Here is a 26,238-nt window from a genome sequence, read left to right on the forward strand (position 1 = left end):
TTCGACGCAGCTGGCGAAACGATGGCACTTCAGGTGTTCCGCATTCTCGCATCACCCAGATAATTGCCTTCAGATGATCATCCGAGAGCCGAAGACGAGGCAGGTTATCCAATAAATCAAGCATGAACATCTATCACGTTCCCTAGCCGCATCAGTGAATGAACAATGGCTTTTGTGACAACAGTCCCTGTAGTCAAATAATAATACACGACGGAATGGCCAGACACTCGTATTAAAATACACCACTATGCTAGACCCCCCCTCCGTACATTATAATATACCATTAGGCCTCATTATAATGTGAACCTTTCCCCTTGAGCGACCCCATTTTAATGCCCACACTGAATTATTATACACCCGCTAACGTCCATGTTTTAATGCAGGCGACCTCACTGCTGCCCCCTCCCCGCGAATTATTATACACTCAAAGACGTCCACATTTTAATGCAGGCGACCTCACGGCTGCTCCCACCCCGCAAATTATAATGCACCCGCAAACGTTCACATTTTAATCCAGGCGACCTCACCGCTACCCCGCGAATTATAATGCATCCCAGTGTAGTACTGGATCTCAATTGTAATGGTGCCTGCTGGCCTTGAAATTCTTCGCTCCGTGAGGGCATTATAATCACGTCCAAGTTATAATTTGAGCCCAGCTAAGTATCTACATCCCCCACCTCTACGTCTCCATCCTCCATACCTTCCATCTCGTTATCACTGAGGTCCAACTCTACCACCAACGGCGGCGCTATCAACATTGCCTGATCGTTCCGCAGGATATCACCCTGGCCCAACTGAGTCGTAAGCACAAGCGTTGCCCGCTCTTGAATGGCCACCCACTGTCGTTTCCACATGACTACGCGCCGCCGCTCGTACGACGCCTGTCGATATGCATACGCCCGAACTCCCTCAAACAATGCGAGATCGTTTGATTCAGGTGGCCTGCTTCTCGTTGTCGCAGCGTTATCCCAGTACATTGCCTTCCATTCGCAATAGGCTATAGACCGTCGCATTTCCTCCTCCAGGAGCAGCACCTCTTCTCTCCATCTCTCCGCACGAGCGCGCGCTTTCACCCATTCAACACGAAGACCTGATTGATAAGAAAGTGAGTCGTCAAATACGCAGTCAAGTCGAAAATAACTACTAACAGGCCTGTACCTCTCCAACCCCCATGAGTTCTTCGTCGGTAACTGTGTACCAAATCCAAGACAACGTTCGGCGACCTTCTCCAAGGGCAAGACTGCGGTTGAAGGCGACGGTTGGTATGTTTTCTTGCCCGCTGGTGGTACCCAGCCCGTGGAGTTCACCTTCAACAGTTTCCTCGGACATCCCGGCAAGTAGCCTAGCACGGCGGTATTCCTCTTGCTCCTCTTCATTCAGAGTACGTTCGTTGATCCCTTGAATGTCCTCAGCACGTAGTACTTTCAGTGTATTTTCCCAATCTCCTGGACCTCGTAGTGATAGGAGTGATCGTCTAGATATGTCATATTGTGCTCGAACGGCTTTGATTCGGACTTCGATCTGATTCTGGAGGAGGCGGCTTCTCGTGTAGGCGCCCTGAGAATGAGCATTACGTGTCTTGTAACTATTGGCAAACGAACGTGTACGGAGTTGTCGACGTAGATGAGCGAGAGCTTCAGTTGCCTGTGCGAATCGCAGACGATTCTCAAATTCCGGAAGGCCCTGTTGGCATATCAGATCGCGTTGCATGGAGGCGAAGAAAGAAGGAAGGAAGAGCTCAATAAGCTCAGGTGAAGATGTCGACTCCTCGTAACCCTTCTCTTTGATGTAATCGGCAAGGCCAGGCATGTACGTATTCTGGGTGTCTCAAAACTTCTTTATTTTCTTAAGTAGCGCTGTACGACTCGTTTGGAGTTGTGTCGCTTCAACAGTCGTGAGGTCGTGTTTACTTGCGGTGACAAGAAGCTCCTGCCTGGTGAATCTGAGTTCAGCAGCAAGAGGGCCCCGTAATTGGGCATGGACTTACTGGGCTGCTTCGATGTCCAAACCCGTGATAATGAAGTTACTAGGACTGGTGTCGCCGGGGAGTGCCTCACCACGTTGTACTCGGCGATGTTCTTCCTCCGCCATCTCCTTTTTCAGATCGGACATCGTAAGATCTTCAGAACGGGCACGCGTGTGAGCAGAAACATGGTCACAAACACGTAGAATGCATACCATCGCGTGGTAGATCGAACGGACATGGTTGATCATGATCCAACTCCCAGGCTCGGACTTGGTTTTCCCATTCTAGTAGCTCTTCCGAATGTTGTTCGTGAAGGCCATCTGTGAACACACAAAACACTTGGTGATGGATCGCAGCCTGAGGAATAGCCAATGTCATTTTCTTCAGTAGAGAATCACCTATGTTTGAGTCCCATCAGTAAGTGTCGTGTCGGCAAAGAGGAACCTACGTACCCAGGTTGACTGTCTTTCGCCAGTTCCAAAAGTTGCAGAAATCGTCCAGTGTGTCTTGACAACCACCTTGTCCCATCATGGACACAGAATGCGATACTTTGTTTAACCACGACCACATACGCTCAACGCCTTCGCCATTGGTCCGACCCACCCATTTGGTATAATTCAGAGAGAACGGTGCATGGCAACTTTCTTTGTGAGCTGCCAAGTGAAACTTTGGGATACGGAAACGAAGATCGACACGAGAGGAGAGCTGGAGAGCCGAGGGAAGCTGTGTCATACGGGTGAAGAAGTTCCGGTACCATTGACAGGCGATGTCGTAGGTGATGGTTACCAAGAAGAGCGATGTCGCCATGATGCTTGAGAGAAAGATGTAGTCCATGTTAGCGTATCGCTCCCCCTTCTGCAGGTCGCCGATACCGTTTGCTCGGAACATATCACTACGAGCACAGCTAACAGATCCGATGCCAGTGGCACGCAGACCCTTTGAACGGCGCGTGTTGGCTGACCAAAGGGCTGCGAACCCAACACAGTGGTTGATCTACGACACATGAGTTTAAGTGAACGAGCTTCGATGACGTTGTCGCAGGCACGAACCTCTTCAGGATCAACGTACTTAGATAGATGATCAAAATATGTGTCGCCCGCCACGAACGTTGCCCAACCAGGGCCAAGTGCAGGATCACGATTGTCAGCTGAACGAAGCCAACTCTTCTGCTTGAAATTGGCATCTTCCTGGAGGATCAGGCCATATAACCACCGACGTCCAGGTGATGCACTCTCCCATCCCTGGGGGAGATTGATTCCAGGATGCGGGCATGAACGACAAGGGATAGATAGTGCGCCTTGCGCTGTTGCATCCAACCCGGAAGGGTCCTGGCCACGACCTGCTCGCTTCGCCATTCTAATGTGGCGCCATTCACGAACAGTAAGCATGAACTGTTGAAGTCGATCCTTCCGCCCGATTCCCTATTCAGTAGGCCACGTTTCATCAGTCAATGAAACTCACCGGTGGATCATCGAGGCCGCCGCCGTTATGAAGTTGCTCCAGGGATCGGTAGAAGTCCGTGGCGGGTAAGCAACCTTGAAGATTAAGATTATGGAAGAGCCGTAAAAGTGGGAACGTTGTCGCCGTTTGGGGTTCCAGAGGAGAAGAGGGCCACCAGCCGACCTCGAGGAGCTGGAGGTGATGATCGAGCGCACTGGGACAACTGCAGAAGTCAAGATTGATGGTGTGAATCCCATTGGTGTGGATCACTACGAAGTCAACGTGCCCACGTTGGACTAGAGGGCAGCTTTGGATGACTGAGTGACCTAATTGGACACGGAGACCAAGTGACTGAAGAGAACAATTTTCGTAGTAATCATCGTCAGTCCACCTCTAGAATTGCGTCAATGACATAGCAATAATATAATGCCATATTACCTCGATACAGTGCAATGGCGCACAACGGTGCAGTTCAACAATGCACTGGGCGCAATACATGAAATGCCCGTGACAATCGGTACACCGATAAACCGATTCGCCTCCACATTGGGTGCAACCGGATTCATCGTACCTTCCGCGGCCGTCCAGAAGTAACGTGGCATCTAGATACTGCTGTCGATATCTGGTTTTCCATGTAAGTAGTGGCGCATCCTTGAAGGAAGAGGCATTCGTCAGCCGTTGGTGTAGTGAAAGACGGCGAGCCTTACCAAATTGATGTAACGCTTCGCCTTTGCCTTGACAACTAACCCAGAGCTGTCAGTTTGTTGGTTGTTGTCCATCGCGGTGTCATTCAACTCTCCCAGGGCATAGTCAAAGGTGGCCGTTGGCGGCGTGCTTGTATCAACTTCGACCGCCGGTGTTGTCACTGGTGCATCGATCAGCACTGAGCGGATGCGATTTGCAGTAGATGTCGAAGCAACGAAGGAGGCGGCCTCAGGCTTGTGAATGTAGATACGGCGGCGTTTCTTGTCTTTCATCAAGCGTAGTAGAGTATAGTTGATTTGATATGTGTTACCACAGGTGTGAATTAGTAGGTAATAATTGTACATAGGCGCCAATTGTCACTTGTTGTCAGCGAGCGCCAAGGCCGGCGAACTGAAGTCACAATGGCTAGAAGATAGTTAGCATGTACCAAGGCAGACGATAGATAGGCCAACCTAGGTTTGATTGTTCGCTTTGAATCTTCGTGAGGACTCCTCGACTTCAAGTTCCTTTGAGCCTTCTTCTTTAACTTCGCAGCGAGTAGGTCTCTACGCAAGGGACCCATGTAGAGGGCGGCACCAAGTGGGTGATACCTGGGAATGAAGGGCTCAGGTTTGCCATGAGGGGGCGATGGGGGATCCTCCGAGTTCGCTTTCAGTTGCGACAGCTCATCGGCACTCTTGGTGGTAAGGACGTCTTGCAGCTTCTTCTCAATGAGCTAGGGAAGAGATTTAATTATCGAGAGATAGATGGCGGTAATCGAGACACGTACTGCTTGCATTCGACGGCGAACAAAACGTTGGACGTCGGAATCGGCTGTCAGATACTCCATTTCATGGAACCGTTCGACCCAACGGTCAAAAAATCCGTTCATAAACACGGTGGTTTGGCCGAGGTGGTCTGCTATTCCATAGGCTTCCAAATTTTCAGCCAGGAATTTTTCTTTGGCGTCGGTGAACTTCATCTGCTAGGTCGGCCCACTGAGGTGGGAAGCATGAAGTGGAGTATTACTTGCTCACCGTTCAAGATGTCGTGGAATGTGAGATTCGAGCCTGTATCAGAGAGAGTGGTCGCTGTGAGTGAAAGGGAGCACAATGAAGTTGCAAAGAACCACCCCCTTCTCCAAAGTTCAGCCATGCGGGGCCTGAATCCTGATACGCTGATTGACACGTCCTTCAAGTTTGGTTTGTGAAGTTGTTGTAGTTGCGATAAAAAATTAGGCAAGCGAATGAATATGGTGGAGTAAGTTGTTCGCCAATTGTTGCCTTGAAATGAGTAAGTGGTTCGTCAATCGTTGTCGTTAACATCTGAGCGGCAAGCGTCAACTACTTCCAAACACCAACTGTTTGGCTTCAGTATTACCAACAAACAAAAAAGATAAAACATAAACTTACCATCGTCGGTAAAGCAGCTCAATTCTGTATAATCGGGGTGTGTATAGCACAATACGATGTCAAACCCTATACCTATATGTAAAAATATTCCGCGATCATGCCCTATATGATCTCCACGAAAAAGTCAGACGAATTATGCACGCTAAATCCAACTCGAGTCCCACTTTGCACTTACCAGTGATGCCTCGCAAACGCATTTACCACACCAAGGCCGAGCTTCGGGCTGCAAACCAGGCCAAAAGTAACCGATATTACCACAAGTATGTCTGGCAACAAGCTATCATATTGTAGTACTCACCGAGGACAGGAACAAGTTGGAAATACAAGCCCGGCGCCGGCAGGTATACACCTCTCAGTATGTCTGTAGCCACTCACTATCTATTGTATAACCTAACATCCTCGGTGTACAGAAACACTATTACCACGCCTCAGGAACATCTGAATGACAATGAAATGGCTGCGTCGAACTCGGCTAGTCAGAATGTTTTAGAGTAGGTGACATCATTTGTTCTATGTTTGTCTCAATCTCTTATCCCTTGCGTCAAATCTAGATCAAATACAGCCCGATATATCCGTCTAGCCGAGCAAATGGGAAGTAAAGTCGAAACGTTCATCAAATTCTCGCCGTACAAGTTCGTCGACACGATCTACCACAACTACGTTCAATCATGCAATTCCTCCGATGTTGGCAATATGCACATAATTCAAGTGCCTACGAAGCAGTTGATGCGGTGGCAGAGGTGCCTGCTTCGATGCTTTGAGGCTATTTCACAAGACCCTGGTGTCGGTGGCGACTTGGGCAGGATCCAAGCTCACCATCAAATGGCAGGGCGAGTAGTCGACGACCTACAGCAACTTCTATGTGAGGTTATGGTAGAAGATTCGGTCTCAGCCTTGCAAGCGGCTCACGGCGTTGGGAAACTTAGTTATCAGCAAAAATAGGCACGTATTAGACGACAGTGACGGTAGACATGTAGTCGAGTGTACGTAGAACACCCCAATTTCATCGTAACGCCGCTACATGGGACGAGCAGGAATAACGCAGACAGACCCAGCCCTCACGCCTTTCTGGAAGTGCTCAACAGCAAGGCTCTCCGTCCTAAATCCGATGACTACGCCGCCGCTGATGTAGTCGATCAAGCCACGACCAACGTCACTAAGATTGATTGATCAACACTGTAATACTAAATGGCACGCTGACATAACTTACGCTCCTTTCACGACGCCGACTTGACTACCAGCGGTTACGGCATAGTATTGCTTGGGGTCCTTGGTGTAGTTGAGGGCGCCGCACTGCCCGCAAACGATGTTGGTGGCAGACGTCGCATCTGGCTCCCCATCGGCGGGGCTGATATCGAGGGCGGACATGTTTGTGGGTACTAAGTACCACACCTCATCGCTGCCGGGGGCCTTCCAGGAAATTAATGCTATATGCAGTCAGCTTGTGATCGCAACGTTGAGGACTATAGACTTACAGGGGTCCTCGTTGAACTGAACACGCTGGGTAGCAAGGAATGCCATGACAGCCGCGGCGTTCTCAGGCGTGATGGGCATGGACAGAGTGGAGCCGACGGGGAGGGTTGCGAAGTGAAGGGCTTGCATTGTAAAGGAAATACTGTTGCGAACTTGGGTGGTTGGCGGGGTGAGCTGGGGGATGAGGCCGTTCGAGCACCCATTATATATAGTCGAGGATGTACTGCTTTGAGAATCGAGATTGCGATCGGGAAGCTCGAAAAAAAGAGTGAGACCCGTGCCGTTCTCAAAAGTCTTTGGGGGAGAAACTGAGCTTACCTTATTTTTACAGCGTCCAAATCCCCATCTAATAGAATGCCCGCCAAATCAGCAAAGGGACGCGGACGCGGACGCGGACGGCATACCTGGGCCAAAGGAAGCAAACTCACGTTCCTCGAAAGCTTCAAGGACGAGTATCTCGCGACTGCGGACCCTGGAGGGGTCTATACCAAGGTCACGGCCCTGTACTTGGAGAAGTACGGATACGACCTTCCTCATGATGCCGTACCATCGGACACGCTTCCCGCTATTCCCAGTATTGATGACCTGCCATACGCGGAACAGTTGGCCGAGCAGGAGCGTCGCGAAGACATCAAAGCACAAATGCGGCTGGTGAGTTACGGTATACATCGGTTTAGGAACATGACTCTCACCTGAGTCAAATAGCGAATCGGAAACTGGCTTCGCCACCGCTACAAACGAAAACAGACGGACCAGGACATGATTTTGGAAGTACTTCAGACGATGTCGACCTTATCTGCTCAGCGCCCACACCGTCGAACCCCAATGAGCATATACTGGGCTGAGAACTATGCGGTACGGCTTCGCAAAGACTTCGAGGTTATCTGGAACAAGGCGAAGGACAAGGCCTCACCTGATGTGCGTATATCCATGTGTACAGCATATGTGACTGCCAGATACGCGGCCGAGACTCCTGCTTTCAGGAAGGAGCTTGAAGAGAGGGCGGATAGGGAGTATGCTGAAGCTTTAGAAGCGTACAACAATCGAAATGTTGTTGATGGCAGCCCTGAAGCATTGCATCAGTACGCCCATTGAGCTCCTTGTTGTATTGTGTTACTCACCATAGACTAGAGTTTGGGAAGAAGCAGATAGCTTCCTCCATGTGTTTGTGGATGCAATCGCGAAAAAGTTTGGCATGAGCGTGTCGCTGCTATTAGTCGGACCTCTTGGCGCGGAACAAGGGAAGATAAGCATGCGAAGGTATGAACATGTGACCGCGAGTTCGACTTGGTTCTCACACTTCTTCCTTCATGCAGCGCGCATTCGAGCAATCCTGGCAGTATGACGAACCTCATCTGGCCCGAGTTTGACAAACAAGGGTTCAGAAATGTGCAAGCTTCACTCATCAAATATGGCGAATCAGTCTTCTGTAAGTTCGACCCTCTTATCGGGGTTCGTCAACTCATTCATTTCTTTATCTAGCTCCTGCAGAATGCAAGCGGCGTATCATCTCGGTTAGCTCAGACACAGAAGCCGATGAAGGCCTATCGATATCACTGCCAGATACTGCGCCCCCCTCACCACCTGTCGAAGAACCCGAAGAAAGGCTTTCTGACAGCGACCAAACTCTAGATGGGAAGGGGCTGTACCATATGGATGGCACGCAGGTGGGTGCTGCACCTGGAGCCGGAACGTTCACCCAACTCCTTGGGGGCTTTTGGGACGACCCAGCAAACTATGAGGATCTAGGAAACTTCGCGTTCATGCAGTCACAGATACCAGTACCATCTCCGTCTACGCAGCCACCACTTCCCGTGCAATTTTTCCAACCGCCTACAGTTCCTCAGCAAACGGAAATAGCGCCAATAGCGCCAATTCAATCGCCGTTCACACTCCCAGTCGCTACAGGTCCAATTACGCAGACGGCATCCATATCGCCACCGACTCAACCGCCGTTTACTCAGCCAGTCGCTACGGGTCCAATTACGCAGACGGCATCCATATCGCCACCGATCCAACTGCCGTTTACTCAGCCAGTCGCTATGGGTTCAATCACGCAGACGGCATCTATATCGCCACCAACCCAACCGCCGTTTACTCAGCCAGTCGCTACGGGCTCAATTACGCAGACGGCATCCATAGCGCCGACCCAGCCATCGTTTATGCAGCCAGTCACCACGGGTCCGATTATGCAGACAGCACCTGTTCACTCCCACGAGCCAGTCCCAACTGCGCCGGTTGGGCTTATGGCGACTCAACCATCGTTCACGCAGCCAGTCGCAGCGGGCCTAAACACGCAGACGGGAGCGCCAACTCAGCCATCGTTTATGCAGCCAGTCACCACGGGTCCGATTACGCAGACAGCACCTATTCACTCCCACGAGCCAGTCCCTACTGCGCCGGTTGGGCTTATGGCAACTCAACCGTCGTTCACGCAGCCAGTTGCAGCGGGCCTAAACACACAAACGGGATCCATAGCGCCAACTCCACCCTTACCTACGTCTGTGCTGCCTTTGCCCCAATCCCAGCAGGCGGTCTCTATTCCGCTGATCCCCCCCGTTCCACCACATGCGGCAATACTGCCAGCCGATCCGGAGTCGTCACCAGGGAAAGAGAATGCACATCCCACGACGAAGGAAAAGCAGACCGGGGCCGGCAAGGAGGAGCAACCCAACGCAACCCAGAAGGGAAAATGAACTCGGACAAGCAAGGAGGCGCGGGGGGATGAGCCTCAAACGAAAAGACAAACGCGAGCGCGCAAGGAGGTAGATGAAGGGCCGATACAACAAGAGAAGCGAATCAAGAAGCTGCCCCCCCACCTTGTCGCCATTGGTTACGTCGCTCCATCCAAGGGGAAGAAGCAGAATAAGAAGAAATGATATGTTAGATTCTTCGCCGTATTCGTTTCCCGTTTGAATTTTTTGTGCTCCATTGCCCTAGTTAGTTGTTTGTACCTATCGTGACAATCATTATCCTTAGTTTGACAAATATGAGGGCGAGGGTGAGCCCCGATGGGTGGCGACGTTGTTTTGATCAACACAAGTCCCACATTTTGGTATGGAGTTGGCTTGATAATGAAAGCGCAAGTCCCACATTTTAATGTGTAGCAGTTGGCATTATCATGTAGTCGTACGTTAGATGTAATAGAAGAGGGAAGCTGCTATAGGTAAAGGGTATATAATAATTCGCGGGTACATTATAAAATACGCGGGGTGGAAGCAGCAGACATTATAATCCGCGGGGCGGGAGCGTAAAACAGCAGGTGGACGTTCACGGGTGCATTATAATTCGCGGGGTGGGAGCATCAGCACGGTCGACTGCATTAAAATGTGGACGTTCGCGACGCGCGGGTACATTATAATTCGCGGGGCGGGAGCATCAGCACGTAAAATGTGGACGTTGGCGGGTGCATTATAATACGCAGGGTGGGAGCAGCAGTGAGGTCGCCTGCTTTAAAATGTGGACGTTCGCGGGTACATTATAATTCGTGGGGTGGGAGCATCAGCACGGTCGCCTGCATTAAAATGTGGACGTTGGCGGGTGCATTATAATTCGCGGGGTGGGGCGAGCAGTGAGGTCGCTTGCATTAAAATGTGGACGGTCGTGGGTGTATAATAATTCACAGTGTGGGCATTAAAATGCCGTCGCTCAAGGGGGAAAGGATCTGAGGTTCACATTATAATGTGGCCTGATGGTATATTATAATGTACGGAGGGGGGGTCTAGCATAGTGGTGTATTTTAATGCGTGTGTCTGGCAAATCCATGGTGTATTATTATCTGACTACATGGACACCTCTTTGTGAGTCACCTTTACTGTTTTGGATCCATACGGAGCCCAGTCGCCATTAGTTTCCTCCAATTCCTCAACATCTTCTGCAGCATCAGCTGTCGACTGATCATCTTCATCGTGCTCCAATGCATCAATGGCTGCGGTAGCATCTGGAATACTGGTATCTTCGTCGGGAACTTCACTGATCGCATCCAGGATACCTGAGAAGGCGGTGTGCTCGGAAAGATAACGAAGGCCTGCAATCGTTGCCCAAATGGATTGATGTGAGTTCTCTGCTTGTTGTTCATGGCCAGTCGTAAACATTATTGAATCGCCACAAGGCGTTGTGAACTGCCCATCCTCGATGTCCCAATCGGTGAATATATTCTCTGACACCGACTCCGTCTGCGTATCCGGGATGTCCTTTTCATCACCTGGAGCTGCAAACAGATTGACAAAAGGAATGGTGATTGGAGTGGCAAAGAGAGCCTCGGGATCAAGAGACAATTGCGACGATGAGCCTGATGCCGTCTTACACGTGGAGTCTCCCGGATTTTGGCGATCTTTCTCTGCTTTCAGGTGCCGCTCAGTCTTGCAATGCTTGCTGATCGATTTGCGAAATAGCTCCACAGGTTGCAAGGAATACGCCGTGCACAATATGCATTTGACTCGCCCATCGTCAAGCTCCTCGAACCCTGGCATGATTTTACTCAACACCTTGGCCGGAAGAAGCAGAGTACAGACAGCAAACCTTCTCGAAGACGAGTTGGTGGCGTCATAATCTTGAAATCAGAACTAAGTTGCGTGCGAATTTGGACTTGTCTTCAATTTGTTTCCGTTTCTGACTGTTGACTTCCACCAGCGTCTCCCTTCCATTTGCTTTCATCACACTCTCTCCCTTTCTTTCTCTTTCTTTCTTTCTCCTTCTTTTTTTCCCAACATGTCTACCGTGGACGATTATTTGAACATGGATTTGACTTCGAGTCCCATACGTCCTTCTCACATTCCTTCAGGCTCTCCTTCGATCCCTCCCACTTCTCCAAGTCGTTCAACCTCGCCTATCCCTCACATCGAACTTCCAGATCAGCTGGCTCCTCAGTCAATGTCGTTGACGCGGAAACGCCCTGCTGAAGATGATTCGGCTTTCATTGCGAAAACTGCACGCTCCCACAAGCTGGCGAAATCCGATACAGAAGAATTGACTCTCTTTTCAAAGGCAAACCATTTGAATCATCACCATTTATATGACCTGATGCCCGTATATCATGTCATCAGCACACTCCTGGCCAACAACGTGTTCTCTTGGCTGCAAGCCTTTTGAGTATTCATTCAAAGCTCGCAAAAATTGACCCGCCAAATGCGGTCTACGCAGTTCCTAGTCGGCTTGTGGTTCGTCTTCAGCTGCAGACTGAGGAAGATTAACTGTTGAGTGGCTAACCATACTGTGTATCTAGAAAAAGATGGACATGATCATGTACCGTGTCCTTCTTGATCCCTCGCTTCCAGCATATCTCACTGATGAGATCCCACTCAAGAAAAGCCTGGTGTGTAGCTTTCTTGAATATATGTACTCTATGTCTCACCTGTTGCCACGGCTAAGGCTCTTCTCGAGAATAATACATCCTGGGGTCTCACGAAAGAAGTCAAGGATTGCGAGAACAAAATGCACACCATAGCTACCATGATGCGAAAGAAGTTCAACACGGGACGTCATGATATCAAAGGACTGGTGCGTTTCCTCATGCACAATCATTTTTTTCCTGATCCCTGTTTGCAGTTGATTAGTTCTGTCGGCAACCCTCATCCAGACGATCCCTCACGGCAGTCGGATTCGCTCAACATTGTTGAGCTGTCTGATAGCCTCATTACGCTCAACGAGAAGTCTGTCACTTCTACCAGCGTGGAACTCTGTGCTCGTGTGGCCTTCTTGGTAAGTCGTCGATCGCCTCTTCAATTGTACACAATGCTTAAAATGGCTTACTAGCGCCTTGCCGCTTCGGAGAAGAAGAATACCGGAGGTAGCTTCTGGAAAATCCTCGATACAAAGCTCGTTGATGCATGCAAGAGGTATCAAACCCCACAGACGATATCAAAGTAAGTGGTTAAGAATGTGTCATTTGCATTGTTGACGATATTACTCCAGATTCTTTGGGAAGATTCTCGAGGATGACCTCAAGAAATATGGCACTGTTAACGTACACCAAGCCGTCCGAGATCGTCAGCGTGACAAATTGCCTCGCTTTCCCAATGGTGATGACGACGAGGACGATGATTAAGCAGTTTTGCTGTTTTCCTTGGCTTTCCACCATACCTGGCACACTGTGCTTTTGAATAGCCGTAAATTCTTCTAATAGTGTCTCCTGATGTCCATAACGATCATCCTCATGTCTATAATGACCGGTACAATAAAATTGGATTAATTTTGATATACATCATGACTGCCACTCAGCCGAAAAGATTCCTGAAAGATCCTGTGAGATATGCAGAAGATGTTGCAGTGCTCTTTAGCAAAGATATAGGTAACATCTTGACAAGGTTTGCAGCGGAAGATTTGGGAAAGAGCGAACCGTAAGCTTCCCAAAAGATTCCGCTTGGGGACTGTCAGCGAAGATGCGAATTCAATCTTCCCACAAGCTTTCCTGAAGAGCTGGCGCTCTTCCAGCCAGATTCGGTGACAGTTCCACACGGATCACATGTGAAGATCCTGGCGAGTCGGCGGTGTAGCATTATCGGGGCTGAAAGAGTAAGTTACGTCGGACGTGGGTGCTGAACAGATTGACGGCATAAGGCACCTCGATTAGCGCACACTATCTGCACATCAGTGAGGACTTCAACCCCGGCAGGAAGAGAACGCACACAGATAGCATCCACATTTCGCGCGACTTCCATCCCGAGGTCAGTTCACTGTCTCCAAAGAAGTGGTGAAGCTAACGGGCTGCCCAAAGCTGCGCAGCGGCAGCTTCGGCCAGATACATATGTACGGGTTGAGGTCCTGTGCCGACAAGATCTGCGTGGGCGTCATTTACGAGTCCCTTGCCTTCGACAATGGCATGATAGATCCTGAGCATACCCTGTTCTATTGTGCACTAGCTGTGCCATTTTCACCCCTTCCAGCCTTGCATTGATCCCGTCCTATGCCCTGGTCGATGAGGATGCACACACACTTCAGACGGGTGAACGGCCTTGAGGGTTCCGAACCGCAGGCTGGCTCAGCAAAAAAGGGTAGTTGAGTATCTGAAGTCTTCGTCTGATTGTCCCCATGACTAGAGTAGATGGATACTCACCGAATCGCGGGGCTTGAGGACGTCGTGGCGGCTCGAAGTTGGAGGGAACGTAACAGGTACAGGTACAGTCATGAAGCACTGGCGATCATGATCGCATTTCCGGGCCGGTTCGCCACCCCAAGACTTTTCATTCGAGAGCAAGAGCACTTGTGTTCCCCGGCCGTCTGCCCCGTTCATCGACGTCGGACTGAACACCAAGTCAAACGTGTACCAAGCCACGGCCAGATTCTGGTTTGTTCCGTTCGAGAAGGAGAAGGAGAATACTTGGACGATCATCCACGGTGAGCCGTGTCCTCTATAGCTACCCCCTGCCTATTCAGCCACAACTAATGATCAGCTGTGATCAGCTGCACGTCGTTGTCCTCGCACAATCACCACCAAACCAAACTCGACCGACCGCCAGCGCCCCGTTTCGCGCGTGGACGGTGCAATTCAAGCACCGAGTCTACGTTCCCATTCTCACTCCGTACCCCAAGTGCTGCGATGCGACTCTCCGTCTTTACAACCTTGAACCCGCGGATTGCTAACTCAAGTGGGGAGGGTGTGGCTACCTGCTACGGCTTCTCTGCGGTGTGGTGTGGATGCAGGGCACGCAGGCGACTCGGAAAGCATGGACATAAATCAGGCTTTCACGCTCGTAGGCGAGTCTCTCACAGCAGCTCCCCGTCGCGACTGTTTCGAACTCACACGCTTTGTCGACTTTCCGGATGGCTTTGCGATCCGCAGGTTGAACCTCCCCTGCGCCTCTCGCGCTGCTTTGCGCGCTTGGAGAGCCGCTAGCAGACCGACCCCACGATTCACTGCGTTATGCGTTATGCCAACCGACGCAGGAGGGGTGCATTTGCACCTCGCGCAATAGGGAAGGGCGAGGCGACGCGGGGCCCTTATGATTATACGATCCGCTTCTGTGTGCCCAGCGCCCCATCTATCCTTGTCCCACGATGTCATCGTCCCACCTTACGTCGGCCGGACACCCTCTTCCGTGCTCCGTGCCACACACCCTGACACCGCGAACCCCCCCCCCCGCCCGCCGCGGCTGGTCCCGTCCGACCGACCACGTCGCCCCGGCGAATGTATGCATTCTCACCGCATCCACCGCTCCCCCTCGCTCGCGGCTCTCCAGCACACAGACCACACCCCGCCCTCCGCCCTCCGCGCTGCCGGGAGTTCGGGTGTCTGCTAGAGGAAGAGCATGAGCTGCGGATGGGCGCCGTCTCCCCGCCGTGCTGTCGCCTGTCGTCGATCCAGGCGGCGTCGCGAGGGGGGAGCGTGCAGCGTGCAGGAGCGCGTGTAGTGTGGTGTCCGGCGGAGGCAGCATTGCTCGGCGCAGGAACCACTTCCGATTCCGATCCCGAGGCTTAAACGTTCGATATCGCCATCCGCCTCGAAGCAGGACGATGGATGTATGTGTTCCCCGTACGCACCGTGGCACTCGTAGAATCCCCCCCTCCCCGCTTGCTCAGCAATGATCACCTGCGATGATCACCTGCGATGCGTCTCCGGGTGTCGGGATAGCGCGGCTGCGTCTGTCGCCGTGCTGTACACGTGGACCGTCCTGGTGGATCCTACGGATGGCGAGAGTGGTTTACGTCGGAAAGGCAGAGGAGTGTAGAAACGGAAGCCGGGTCGATAGAGGGTGTGGGATATGGGATATGGGATATGGGATATGACGACGCGACAACGCAGATCTCAAAATCCCGCGCGAGAAGAAGCGAAGGTGACGCACCGCCGATATCACGCACCGCCGATACCACCCACCATTCATTCAGATATCCATTAGCATCGCCATCCACGGAATATATGTTGCGCTGCGCAAGGTGATGGATGGTGTAGACCCGGCAGTTAATCGCGAGGGACCGTGAGGGGGGTGCAGCGAAGGCCACAAGGTGGACGTCGACGAGGGAAGGATGGGAGCGCAACAGTGGCCACCCCGACATTTCGTGGGGATCCGCTACCGTGAACCGAGCGAGGCAAACGCCGACTGCCGTTCCCCGCAGGAAGTGACCTGTCCTTGGCGATAGCATCGACCATGCGTCCGCTCGGCTCCAGATTCTCGAACACCCGCTGCCGCTGCACGTAATACGAATGCACACGGACGTCGCGCAGGATCAACGTCTTCGAAGATGTTGGTTGGAGCAGAGGAGGCCTTGGCGGGAAGGGAAGACGTTCAGGTATTTGTCGATGTCTACTTGTAATTGAATCAGAGGCTCGTATTTATTGACGATGATGATGTCAGGGCCCAGGCCCATGGCAGTTGAAGTTGAAGAAAAGCGGGCTACATCGGCGCCAATTCTTTTTTTGGTTAGCTCCGTTCACGTTCTTACAACGGCACTCACCTCATTCGACGGAGTACCAAGTACGTGTTCCAGTTCCTCGCCCCTTGAAAACTGTTATCCAATATCACTGTGCGCAGAATGAAGCAGCGTGTCTGCTCCATAGCACGACTGCCTCGTGCAGAACGAAGTCGCCTGTGGTTTACCAAATAGGCCACCTTACGCATATATGCGCTCGGTATCGTCGACCCGACTTGGTGCTGTCGAATAAGCAAATGCCTGGCATTTTGCTTACTCTGGTCTATCCGCCGCTTTCCAATTCCCCCATCCACCCCCTCCGAAATACGGCAACGATGGTTGAGTCTGTTCGACAAGTCTATTCCCTTCAATAGACAACGCGTCATGGATCAGGCTCGATGACGACGAATTTGAATGGTACTGACGTAGTGCTGACATCTGTGTGACGCCCACAACACTATATCATGCATCGCCCTTTCTTGCTTGTACCATCTAACCCCCATTATGGCCGGCGACCACCAGTGCTCCGTTTGCCAGGCGACGTTTACACGACCGCAACATGTAGCGCGCCACATGCGATCCCGTAAGTGCCAGTTTCCACTCCGCTCCCCGCTCCGACTCCAGCTTACGCACGACCCTAGACACCGGCGACAAGCCGTACAAGTGCCCGTTCTGTGTCGATCAGTTCGCTCGAAGGTACGTTTCGCTCTCGATCGTATTGAAGCATTTTTGATTGGGCTTTTAGTGATCTATTGTCGAGGCATGTCAACAAAGCCCATGCCTCGGAAAAGCCGAGTTCTGGCACTGCGACACAAAAGAAGGCCGCGTCCAGAGCCACCACGTCGAAGCAGTCGTGCGACCAGTGTGTCCAGTCCAACTCTCCCTGCAATGGTTCATATCCATGCTGTGCGTGCCTTCCAAACATCCATCCTTCTTCTCCTCATCTTCTCGCCCACTAGCCCAATGCACCCAGAACACAATCCGCTGCACCTTCGTCAAATTCCACAGACAGACAGCCCCGATCGGACCAGGCCACAACCCCACAGATGCTCACCTAACGTCCTCAACACTCCCCGCTTCTACCGCCCCCACAGACCCGCTAGATCCTGCAGCACTCCCCACACCACCCATGTTCCGCGATCCCACATCTGCCTCGATGTACACGTCCCCATTCCCCCCCTCTACTTCCTACTTACCCGACGACACACCCCACCCCGACCTCCCCAAACCATCCGGCGCCGATTTCGCGAAATACAAGTCCCAGGCCGAGTATATCCGCCGATTGCCTCTCTTCCAGCCCGCCGTGGACGCTCCTCCCCCAACTTCGACGGCCACGCCGGGGTGGGGCGATGAACCCAGCGCGACGACCGCCGCAGATCCGTCGATCTCGCCCGAGGTGGATTACGCTGGTGATGCTCGCCGTTTGTCTATGGAATTCAGCAGCGACTCCTCGGCCTCGCCGTCCCCTACATGGTCGAGCGTCCGTCTGCCCCCAGACATCTCGGCGCACCAGCATCCCTACCCCTACCACGTGAGTTTCATCCAAGATTTCGCTGATATCGTGCCGCTGCTGAGGTACGTATCTCCGTGCAGGCGACTCACGCGCATACCCACAGCAATGATCTACAAGACGCGCTCTCCGCAAATTTCGGGCACGACGACGGCGGATGCGGATTTGCGTCCGCGCTCGGGCTGATGAGTCTCGAGGACCCGGGTGCACTAGCGGGGTGCTATGGCTCTGACGCTGACTCTGATGCCGTCGCGTCCTTCTTTGCGATGTATGCAATGGACCCCTTCCCAGACAACCCCGGCTGCACGCCGATGCCCCGCAAGCCCGCGCCGAGCGGGGCCTCCCGCCTGGCGCGCCCCCATCTGGATACCCCCGACGCACAATTCCCCGGCGTGTGTGGTGAAGAAGAGGAGCGGCACGCGCTCGGGGACAGCTGGACGACGTACCTCCGCACACCGCCCGACGCGCCTATTGCGCCCAGCGCGTGCAACGAGCCCAACGAGCGCGTATGCGCATTGGTATGTGCATCCACCGACTTCGCTAGCGCTGCTCCGGGCTCCACACCCCAGCCGTACCACCGCGCACGCGTGTCATCGCTGCCACGCGCGGTGCACGGGGATGCAGACGACCTCGGGGCGTACGCGCCCGCCGTGTGCGCCCGCCGCGCGCCCCTCCGCCTCAGTCTGGGGCCTAGGCAAGCACGCGGTGCGGGGGTTGCGGTTGCGGTTGATGCCGGTGATGCGTCGGGCGGGAAAGTTGGCGCGGGGGCGGGCGCTGGTGGTAGTGGTAGTGGTAGTGGCGGCGGTGCGGAATCTGCGCGCCCGTCGTTCAAGCGCCTCGCCTCGCGCACCCTCGGCCCCGAGCACGCCAAACGCCAAACGCCAAACGCCAAACGCTGATTATGGGGTGTGATGCGAGCGATGCAATGTGATGTGAGCGACGAATCTGAATCAGATGGTGCTGGGGGTGCTGGGGGTGCCGAGAGGTGGACCGACGAAGTGGTGTTGAGCGTTGATGCGCGGAAGCAGTAGCGGCAGCAACAACCGTCGCAGCACGCGTTTCCGGGTTTTCTGAGGCCGCGATGTCCGCACCAGGACGTTTGGTGGTCTGGCCGGCCGACGGGGCATGAGCATGAGCGTGCCAGCTATGCCTATCCTATGCGCTCGCCCGTTCCTACACCCCACGCCCTACCCAACCTACCCAACCTACCTACAGGATAGCTGAGGCGTAAATGTTCAATCCGCAAAACGTCGCTTAAACCCCCCGAAATCTCATCACTTCGCTTACCCCCCCGGATGTGTGCGATCAGAGCCCATTTTCGCTGGCATTGATATTCGTCCTCGGGCGCCCTGGTTACACTGGTTAGGCTGGGGTTATGCAGGCCGTTTCTCTGCTAGCTACATAATTTGTGTTGTGTATTAACTTACGTTTAGCCGCCCTGCTGATTTTCTCTTGATGTCGTGATGTCGTGATGTCGTGATTGATGCTCGCGGATTGTCACTGTAGCGGTGTAGCGGTGTGTCTGAATATGGGGGGGGGTTGCGACTTTTGTTGATGTGTTTCGTAGACTGCGGTGTTTCCGCTCGTTCTCGCGTTAAACGGTTCTCGCGTTAAATCGCGCACGCAGTACCGTTGTCCGCCTTCCGCACAATCGCCTTTCGCACCGCAGACGCCGTTCTGACAGTTGCACGTCACAGGCGTGTTCTTCACCGGCGAGTCCAGGCAAGGTCAGTGCGACAGCCTTCGTGTGGTCCTAATCTCTCGGAGTTTAAGTATTTCGGGGTACGAGATGTGAAAGAGTGAAAGACGCTGGACTCACAACAACGTGAGAGACAGCGCGTTTGAGATGAAAGCCGAGCTCGGAGTATGGAGTGCTGAGACTGGAGACTGTAGAAGGACGAAGGGTTCAGAGAAGAAGAATCTACCCAAGCTTTCGCCCAGTTACGACGGGTGCTCCCACTGCAGAGGCCGAGCGTCTGGGGTACTGACGGAAGGGTGGAAGTCCAGGGTACTTTCTCGATACTATTACTAAATATACCACCACGTCACATGATCCTGTTAACGCTAACCTGGACGATGTGTTCATCACGGGGTTCCCTCAAGCCCTTATCGAGATGCCCAACACTATCTCTCGTCTCCTCCCTATGTTTGAACCAGTGTCTGCGCGTCGACTACTCACATTGACACAGCACGAAATTTAAAGTTGCGAAGTTGCAGTGTTGAAGTTGTGAAGTTTCATTGTTGAAGTTGCGAAGGGGCCAAGTTGTAGTGTTGAAGTTGCGAAGTGTCCGAGTTCGTCCTTGGAGTTCGATTTTCAAAAGGAAATAATGTTGTCCAATGAGTCCCCTCATATGATATTGTAATAATAAAATAGAATAGAATAAAACAGAAAGCAGACGGACAAATACAACACCTTGTAACTTACTAGTGCGCCCAACGAGAAGACCAGACAGGTAGAAGCAATAGCAATAGCAATTCTATATCGCAAACACTTCTTCAAGACGCCTCTCACAAGGCCCCAGAAAAAGGAAGTCGGCATCTTCAGCGTGGTTGCTAGGTTCAAGGTTGAAGACCGCCACCTTCCCGCCATGAGCTTTCACGCGAGAACCAAGCTTCGACGCGGGTTGGACCTGCAAAACCAGAACATCGTTTGGCATGGAAGACGAAATCTGGTTTTGATGGACGGACATACCGCTGATGATGAACCGACGATGATGCACAGATCGGCTTGATCCGCGAGAGCTAAGATGTCGAGGATTCGATGGGGCCGTTCGCCGAACCATACCACACCTGGGCGACACATCTGCCCGCACAGAGGACAGCGAGGCAAATCAGCGCGTTTAACAACAGGCTCGGACGAACGGTCGTCCGCAAAGCTTTCTGTGCTGCCAAGAGCAGGACAAATGGGCGAGTGGTAGTTCGTCTCGAGGTAAGAGCAGTCATGAGCGGTACATCTGACGTCAAAAAGTCGGCCGTGCATTTCGATCAGTTCAGCAGGCGTCTCGCGCGCGGCGAGCGGAGCCTGCACTTCGGCCAGCGCTTTCGTGAGGAGCCCATCGACGTTTTGCGTGACGTGAGTAAGCTCGGCGTGCGGTGCGATCTTGTGGCGCATACTGGGAATCGCTAAGCGGGTAAGCACGTAATGTCCCGGGTTGGGAGTAGCCTTGAGTACCCTGCGAGCACAGTAAGTTCTACCGAGCTCATTTGTAGCGATCACTCACAGTTCACGCCGGTAATGATGGAACTGCCATACACGAGACTGGTTCTCTGAGAACGCCCCAGGAGTTGCAAGAGAAGCTGGGTCGTATTTGCGCCACAAACTACCGGTTCCTCCTCTGTAAGTCGGAATGCCTAGTGGCCCGAATGAGTGTGTTCATCAAGGTAGGATGAGACAGCCAAGTACCTGACGCAGCGGATAATCCAGCCCCGCTAAGAACGAGGATTTTCTTCGACGATTGCAGTACTTGACGGAAGTCGTCTATGTTGTCCGACATCAAGGTTGGGCGTAAGTTGAATCAGATGGTTTGGTGGGACGGCGGAGAATGCCGAATACGAGCCGCAGTAACAGTGGGCGTTTGTGTACATGAGAACACGAACAAAAAGTTTTTGGCTTGACTCCTTGCGATGAGAATGCAGTACACGGGGTATCTAGACGGAGGTGCACCATAGAGATTTCAAGCATCAGGTCAGAGTTTGTTGGAGAAACGATAGCTAGATGACAGCGAAATAAGAACATGTGTACATTAATCGATTTCCAGGCCGAGTTTATCGAAGTAGTCCAGGTCATAGAAATCGCAAGAAGGGCGGCACCATGCCCACCGCATCTTGTCCAGGTACATCGTCTTGTAACGACGATAATTGCCAATCATGAAAGGGGCAAACCATATCCACAGTTTCGGGGGGCGAAAATCCTCCCGCGCGGCGTCACCCCACTCCGCCAATTGCGCATATTCGAGCCACGCGGGATACGCGCCAGCATTGGCCCAGTCGATTAACCATAATCCACCCTTCTTGTCAACGAGGAAGTTTCGAAGATGAAGGTCCATATGACAGAGCACGAGCGGATGGGAAGCATCAAATTTTGGGCAGGTCGTCATCTCTCCGCCGGTTTCGTTATGGTATGCCGCCAGACAGTCAAACCGTCGGCGATCGAACCAAGCTGCCATCTCGGCATAGGATTGGAAAGGACCGGCGCCATCCTCGCGGAAGAAGGTACCCCGACACAAATAAGGCCGGCCGGCGGCGTCGAACGGGCCGGGGACGTCGCGAGTGAGAAGCGGCACGCGCTGCAGCTGGCGGATGTAGCGACGCGCCGTCCACAACACGCAAATCCTCCTCCACCACGACATTGTGGGCCAGGCCACCTCCAGATCCTCGCCGTCTATGTGTTCCATGACGATCCACGTCCCGTCTCTATAGCTGTCCTCGGCTCGCGCAGGTATCGCGCGCAGAACTTTGGGGATTCGGATAGCCGTGTGGGCGGAGACATAGGTCATCATGAACGCCTCTGTGGCGCTCCACGAGAATTTGGCAACAGCATCTGGTCCAATTTTCCAGGCACTGCTGCCGGGGAAGGGTCCGCTAAGCTGGCCGACAGCGGTTTCCTTGCTTCGAGCGCAGATTAGAGCGTATATTTCGTCATCCGTGAGCTTGTCGACTGAAAATGGCTCAGGCGTTTTTCGATGTCTACTTATCAGAGGCTCTTGAGCGGTTGCGCACATTTTCAAGGGGTTTACTGACGAAGAGGATGTCAAGCCCATGGTGGTTAAAGTTGAAGAGGCTACACCGTCAATTGCTACCCGTTAGCGCCGGTCACCTTCAACGCTAGCAGGGGAACGTATCCCACGGTCACAAATATATTCGCACAATCACAACTGAACCTAAGTAGCTCTTGACTTGGTCGTTTCGTGCCCATTTCACCTCCTTCTTGTCTCTCACCGCCACCCTCTACGATTTTTTTCATACGTTTGCTGGTGTACCAGTCAAACACAATACAAACTACTTTTGTTCATTTGAATATCGCGTGATCGTCGGCAGCTGATTGGCACTCCTAGCACCCACTCTTTAGGCCTCTTTCCAGCAGTGTTGGACTTTGGTGGAACTCAGAACCCTGAACCCCGTGGGCGAGGGAGGGATAAGGGGATAAAAGGGAGGACGTTGACAATGGGATTTGGATGCGATGTCTCCAGCAGAGGGTTTCGCTGTGCATGGCAGAGGCGGTAGAGGCTCCAAATCGGTCCCTTCGTTGTACCCCATGCCCACCACCACCCAGCGTCTTCGCCGTTGCCGACTCCTTTGAGGTCGCAACGCTAGGGCGGAGGGTGGTGCGCGCCATCTGCAGCTACGGACCGTAGCAATGGATATAGAACTCCCAGGCATCGGAAGGGATTGCTGACCCTCCATTCATTGCAGAGGCTTCAGCTGTTGCTCGTTCGTATACCCCTTCCCCTTTCTGCGAAGACTCTCCTCGCCACGGCAACCGCAAGTCACCAGCTCATGGGTTCCCGAGCTCCCCCATCACCGCTCCCCGCTCGCCCTACCGTTTTGTGCTCAGCATAGCCGGAAATTGCAGCATCCTCTCCAGAATGTAATCACTTAGCTGCCTCGCCGCCCTCGACAAGCGTGACCAAGAGCGCCGGTTTTGGGGCGTTTATGATCCCCAGGACTCGGCGAGGGACGTCTAGAACGGCGTCGTGGTCCACCAACCTACAGCCCGCTCGCCAATGTAATGCACAGTTGTCTGCAGTTCTTCGAATGGATTATGAAGGGTGCTGTTGCTCGACGCCTATTGCATACTCCCTCTCATCTCCAGGTTACCAAGATGTTTGAACGAGACCTTCGAGTTTCATTCGGAGTACCTGCTAGATGAATATCTTCCACCTTGTACATGAGTATATGTATTGGTTTGTAACAGTATGTGGATCTCCTTTATTACGACACGAAAGAAGGCCACTTCAAGAGCTACTACGTCGAAGCAGTCGTGCGACCAGTGTGTACAGTCTAACTCGCCCTGCAATGATTCAAATCCTTGCTGTGCGTTGCTTGAATATATATATATATTTCTTTCTTGTGCTCATCTTGTCGCCCACTAGCCCAATGCACCCAGCGGACAATGTGTTGCACTTTCGTCAAATTTCACCGGCAGACGGCGCCGATCGGCCCAGGTCGCAATCCAATAGACTCTCACCTATCCTCCTCAGGACTGTCCGGTTACTCCGCCCCCACCGATCTCCTGCTAGATCCTGCAGTACTATCCACAGCACCCACGTTTGGTGATCCTACATCTTCCTTGATGTACAAGTCCCCATTCCCCTTGTCTACTTCGTACTTACCCAACGACATACCCCAGCCCGACCTGGCCAAACCATCGGAAGCCGATTTTGCTAAATACCAATCTCAGGCTGAGTACATCCGCCGACTATCTCTTTTCCAGCCCAGCACGGAAGCTGCTCCGCCAACTTCGACAACCACGTTGGGTTGGGGCTCTGAAACCAGCGCCCTGTCAGGCCTGGGAGTGGGTGCGACTACCTTCGCATATCCGCCTATCTCTGCTGAGGTGGATCTTACCAGTCACGCTCGCCGTTTATCTACGGAGTCTAGTAGCGACTCGTCTGCCTCGCCGTCCCCTACGTGGTCAAGTGTCCATCTTCCCTTAGACATGTTATCGCAGCAACATCTCAACCATGTGAGTTTGATTTGCGATCATTTCGTGCCAATGCTGAGGTGCATTGATCGTGCAGGAGACTTATGCCCATGCCCACAGCGATGATCCACCAGACAGGTCCTTCGGCTTATCGCCGAGCACAAATTTCGGTCACAACGACGGAGAATTTTCTTCAGCGCTCGGTTTAATGAGTCTGGAGGATCCTGACGCATTAGCCGAGTTCTCCAACGACGTCGCGTCCTTCTTTGCGATGAATGTAATAGACACCTTTTCAGACAATTTCGACTCCACACCAATGCCTCGCAAGCCCTCCACTCGCGGAGCCAGCCTTCTTTGTCCCCCCCATCCAGCTAACCCCGCCAATGCATCCACCAACGGCCCTTCCTACACTAACTTACAATCTCCCAGATCTCGCGACGAGGAGCTTCGCGCTCTCAAAGATAGCTGGAAGATGTACCTCCGTACACCGCTTAGCGGGCCCGAGGAGCCTATGTTCACCGACTTCTCTACTCCAGCCTCCACAGGTCATTCATATCATCGCACATGCGTGTCCTCGATGCCAAGCGTGCAGACCCCTTCTGCAGAACGCTCAGGACCGTTTGCTGCTAACGGTGCGCCGCCCTCGACACGCAGGACGATGCACGGGAATCCAGACGACCTCAGATCGTATGAGGCCGCCGTCCTCGCTCGTCGTGCCCCCTCCGTCTCAGTCTAGTGCCTAAGAGAGCGCGTGGTGCTACGATTGGCTCAGCCATCACTGCATCGTGCAGCCCACTTGTCTCCGTGGCGGATGGTGCCACTGCATCTGTGCGACCGTCGTTCAAGCGTCTCGCATCGCGCACGCTGGGCCCGGAGAATGCTAAACGCACCATGTTTGCTTACGATGCCAGCGACGATGAATCAGACGCAGTCGATGGCGAATTTGACCGAAGGGATGTATCTTATCGATGGAACCCTGAGCAGCAGCAACTGTCGCAGCCTGGGTTCCAACCCGGGTTTCCTCAAGCCGCGATGCCCCCACCATCGTCGTTTGGTGATCTGGCTGGCCGACGGCGAATGAGCGTGCCTGCTATGCGCCCGACCGTCTTGATATCCCAGCTGCTGGACAGTTGAGAGCCGGAAACGTGGGAATCTCATCCGTTTGATGTTCATTGTCGGGACACTGACAGGCTGTGCAGACCTTTTTTAGTCAATTTAGAGCAGATCTCCCTCTTCTCTCACTGTAGTGATGTACCTAAACACCAGGATAGGTCGTGTTGTCGTTTGTAACTGGCTTGATGTAGTGGTTCTTGTACACATATATACTGATTATATCGTTTCGTTAATGCAGAGGCAACTCAAACAAAAATGGTAAGTACAATAGATGGTCGATATCTAACATTACTAAAATCTGCCGCAGTCCGCCCATTGATATCTTCGCTTCTACTCCTCGATCTGCCGACAGCGCTATACCGGGGGAAGGGGGGGTTCACCTAGCCACTTGATAAGTTTCGGGGGTACTTATTTTCTAGGAAGTCGCCCAAGAGACACGGCGGAACTCTGGGGGGAGCTACACCATGGGCGTAAGACTCGCTTCAGCTGTCGCGTCTGGGATGAGAGGGGACACAGAATGCTACGTCCTACAAGAACTTTCCTTGGTGACGCCCTTGTTTCGATTTGTTCGGGCCACGATCAGCGCGACACAACTAGAGAGGTTGCCGTTGCTAGATGCATGTATGTCGGATGAAACTTGCACTTGAGCCTG

General features: G+C 52.8%; 12 protein-coding genes across 12 annotated transcripts; 5 read left to right on the plus strand and 7 right to left on the minus strand.

Moving 5' to 3' along the window:
• Nucleotides 1–656: 656 nt before the first annotated feature.
• Nucleotides 657–1,809, minus strand: PC9H_011268 (uncharacterized protein; the record flags this gene model as incomplete). The annotated part of the gene is made up of 2 exons (XM_036780753.1): nt 657–1,090; nt 1,149–1,809. 2 exons carry the CDS (start codon nt 1,807–1,809, stop codon nt 657–659), a joined length of 1,095 nt encoding a protein of 364 aa, XP_036626608.1.
• An 18-nt stretch (nt 1,810–1,827) lies between these two features.
• On the minus strand, nt 1,828–4,383 carry PC9H_011269 (uncharacterized protein; the record flags this gene model as incomplete). The annotated part of the gene is made up of 8 exons (XM_036780754.1): nt 1,828–1,933; nt 1,988–2,120; nt 2,179–2,364; nt 2,419–2,959; nt 3,016–3,387; nt 3,428–3,629; nt 3,978–4,057; nt 4,114–4,383. 8 exons carry the CDS (start codon nt 4,381–4,383, stop codon nt 1,828–1,830), a joined length of 1,890 nt encoding a protein of 629 aa, XP_036626609.1.
• An 84-nt stretch (nt 4,384–4,467) lies between these two features.
• Nucleotides 4,468–5,072, minus strand: PC9H_011270 (uncharacterized protein; the record flags this gene model as incomplete). The annotated part of the gene is made up of 3 exons (XM_036780755.1): nt 4,468–4,516; nt 4,564–4,826; nt 4,881–5,072. The coding sequence occupies 3 exons, from the start codon at nt 5,070–5,072 to the stop codon at nt 4,468–4,470; spliced, it is 504 nt and encodes a 167-aa protein (XP_036626610.1).
• A 610-nt stretch (nt 5,073–5,682) lies between these two features.
• Nucleotides 5,683–6,444, plus strand: PC9H_011271 (uncharacterized protein; the record flags this gene model as incomplete). Its single annotated transcript, XM_036780756.1, has 4 exons — nt 5,683–5,762; nt 5,810–5,857; nt 5,913–5,993; nt 6,054–6,444. The coding sequence occupies 4 exons, from the start codon at nt 5,683–5,685 to the stop codon at nt 6,442–6,444; spliced, it is 600 nt and encodes a 199-aa protein (XP_036626611.1).
• A 75-nt stretch (nt 6,445–6,519) lies between these two features.
• PC9H_011272 (uncharacterized protein) lies at nt 6,520–7,104 on the minus strand (the record flags this gene model as incomplete). Its single annotated transcript, XM_036780757.1, has 3 exons — nt 6,520–6,658; nt 6,713–6,929; nt 6,978–7,104. 3 exons carry the CDS (start codon nt 7,102–7,104, stop codon nt 6,520–6,522), a joined length of 483 nt encoding a protein of 160 aa, XP_036626612.1.
• Nucleotides 7,105–7,329: 225 nt separating this feature from the next.
• Nucleotides 7,330–9,671, plus strand: PC9H_011273 (uncharacterized protein; the record flags this gene model as incomplete). The annotated part of the gene is made up of 5 exons (XM_036780758.1): nt 7,330–7,626; nt 7,681–8,057; nt 8,107–8,235; nt 8,292–8,404; nt 8,458–9,671. The coding sequence occupies 5 exons, from the start codon at nt 7,330–7,332 to the stop codon at nt 9,669–9,671; spliced, it is 2,130 nt and encodes a 709-aa protein (XP_036626613.1).
• Nucleotides 9,672–10,757: 1,086 nt separating this feature from the next.
• Nucleotides 10,758–11,447, minus strand: PC9H_011274 (uncharacterized protein; the record flags this gene model as incomplete). Its single annotated transcript, XM_036780759.1, has 1 exon — nt 10,758–11,447. The coding sequence occupies one exon, from the start codon at nt 11,445–11,447 to the stop codon at nt 10,758–10,760; it is 690 nt and encodes a 229-aa protein (XP_036626614.1).
• Nucleotides 11,448–11,685: 238 nt separating this feature from the next.
• On the plus strand, nt 11,686–13,021 carry PC9H_011275 (uncharacterized protein; the record flags this gene model as incomplete). The annotated part of the gene is made up of 7 exons (XM_036780760.1): nt 11,686–11,961; nt 12,021–12,134; nt 12,200–12,289; nt 12,346–12,474; nt 12,523–12,675; nt 12,730–12,839; nt 12,889–13,021. The coding sequence occupies 7 exons, from the start codon at nt 11,686–11,688 to the stop codon at nt 13,019–13,021; spliced, it is 1,005 nt and encodes a 334-aa protein (XP_036626615.1).
• Nucleotides 13,022–16,824: 3,803 nt separating this feature from the next.
• Nucleotides 16,825–18,729, plus strand: PC9H_011276 (uncharacterized protein; the record flags this gene model as incomplete). Its single annotated transcript, XM_036780761.1, has 5 exons — nt 16,825–16,903; nt 16,962–17,016; nt 17,066–17,226; nt 17,280–17,851; nt 17,914–18,729. 5 exons carry the CDS (start codon nt 16,825–16,827, stop codon nt 18,727–18,729), a joined length of 1,683 nt encoding a protein of 560 aa, XP_036626616.1.
• Nucleotides 18,730–20,307: 1,578 nt separating this feature from the next.
• Nucleotides 20,308–21,324, minus strand: PC9H_011277 (uncharacterized protein; the record flags this gene model as incomplete). Its single annotated transcript, XM_036780762.1, has 4 exons — nt 20,308–20,460; nt 20,523–21,003; nt 21,052–21,181; nt 21,234–21,324. 4 exons carry the CDS (start codon nt 21,322–21,324, stop codon nt 20,308–20,310), a joined length of 855 nt encoding a protein of 284 aa, XP_036626617.1.
• Nucleotides 21,325–21,573: 249 nt separating this feature from the next.
• On the minus strand, nt 21,574–22,590 carry PC9H_011278 (uncharacterized protein; the record flags this gene model as incomplete). The annotated part of the gene is made up of 2 exons (XM_036780763.1): nt 21,574–22,516; nt 22,571–22,590. 2 exons carry the CDS (start codon nt 22,588–22,590, stop codon nt 21,574–21,576), a joined length of 963 nt encoding a protein of 320 aa, XP_036626618.1.
• Nucleotides 22,591–24,122: 1,532 nt separating this feature from the next.
• PC9H_011279 (uncharacterized protein) lies at nt 24,123–25,607 on the plus strand (the record flags this gene model as incomplete). The annotated part of the gene is made up of 3 exons (XM_036780764.1): nt 24,123–24,515; nt 24,571–25,208; nt 25,265–25,607. The coding sequence occupies 3 exons, from the start codon at nt 24,123–24,125 to the stop codon at nt 25,605–25,607; spliced, it is 1,374 nt and encodes a 457-aa protein (XP_036626619.1).
• Nucleotides 25,608–26,238: the final 631 nt, after the last annotated feature.

The sequence above is a fragment of the Pleurotus ostreatus genome (assembly GCF_014466165.1).
Source record: "Pleurotus ostreatus strain PC9 chromosome Unknown scaffold_9, whole genome shotgun sequence".
Taxonomy (NCBI): Eukaryota; Fungi; Basidiomycota; class Agaricomycetes; order Agaricales; family Pleurotaceae; genus Pleurotus; species Pleurotus ostreatus.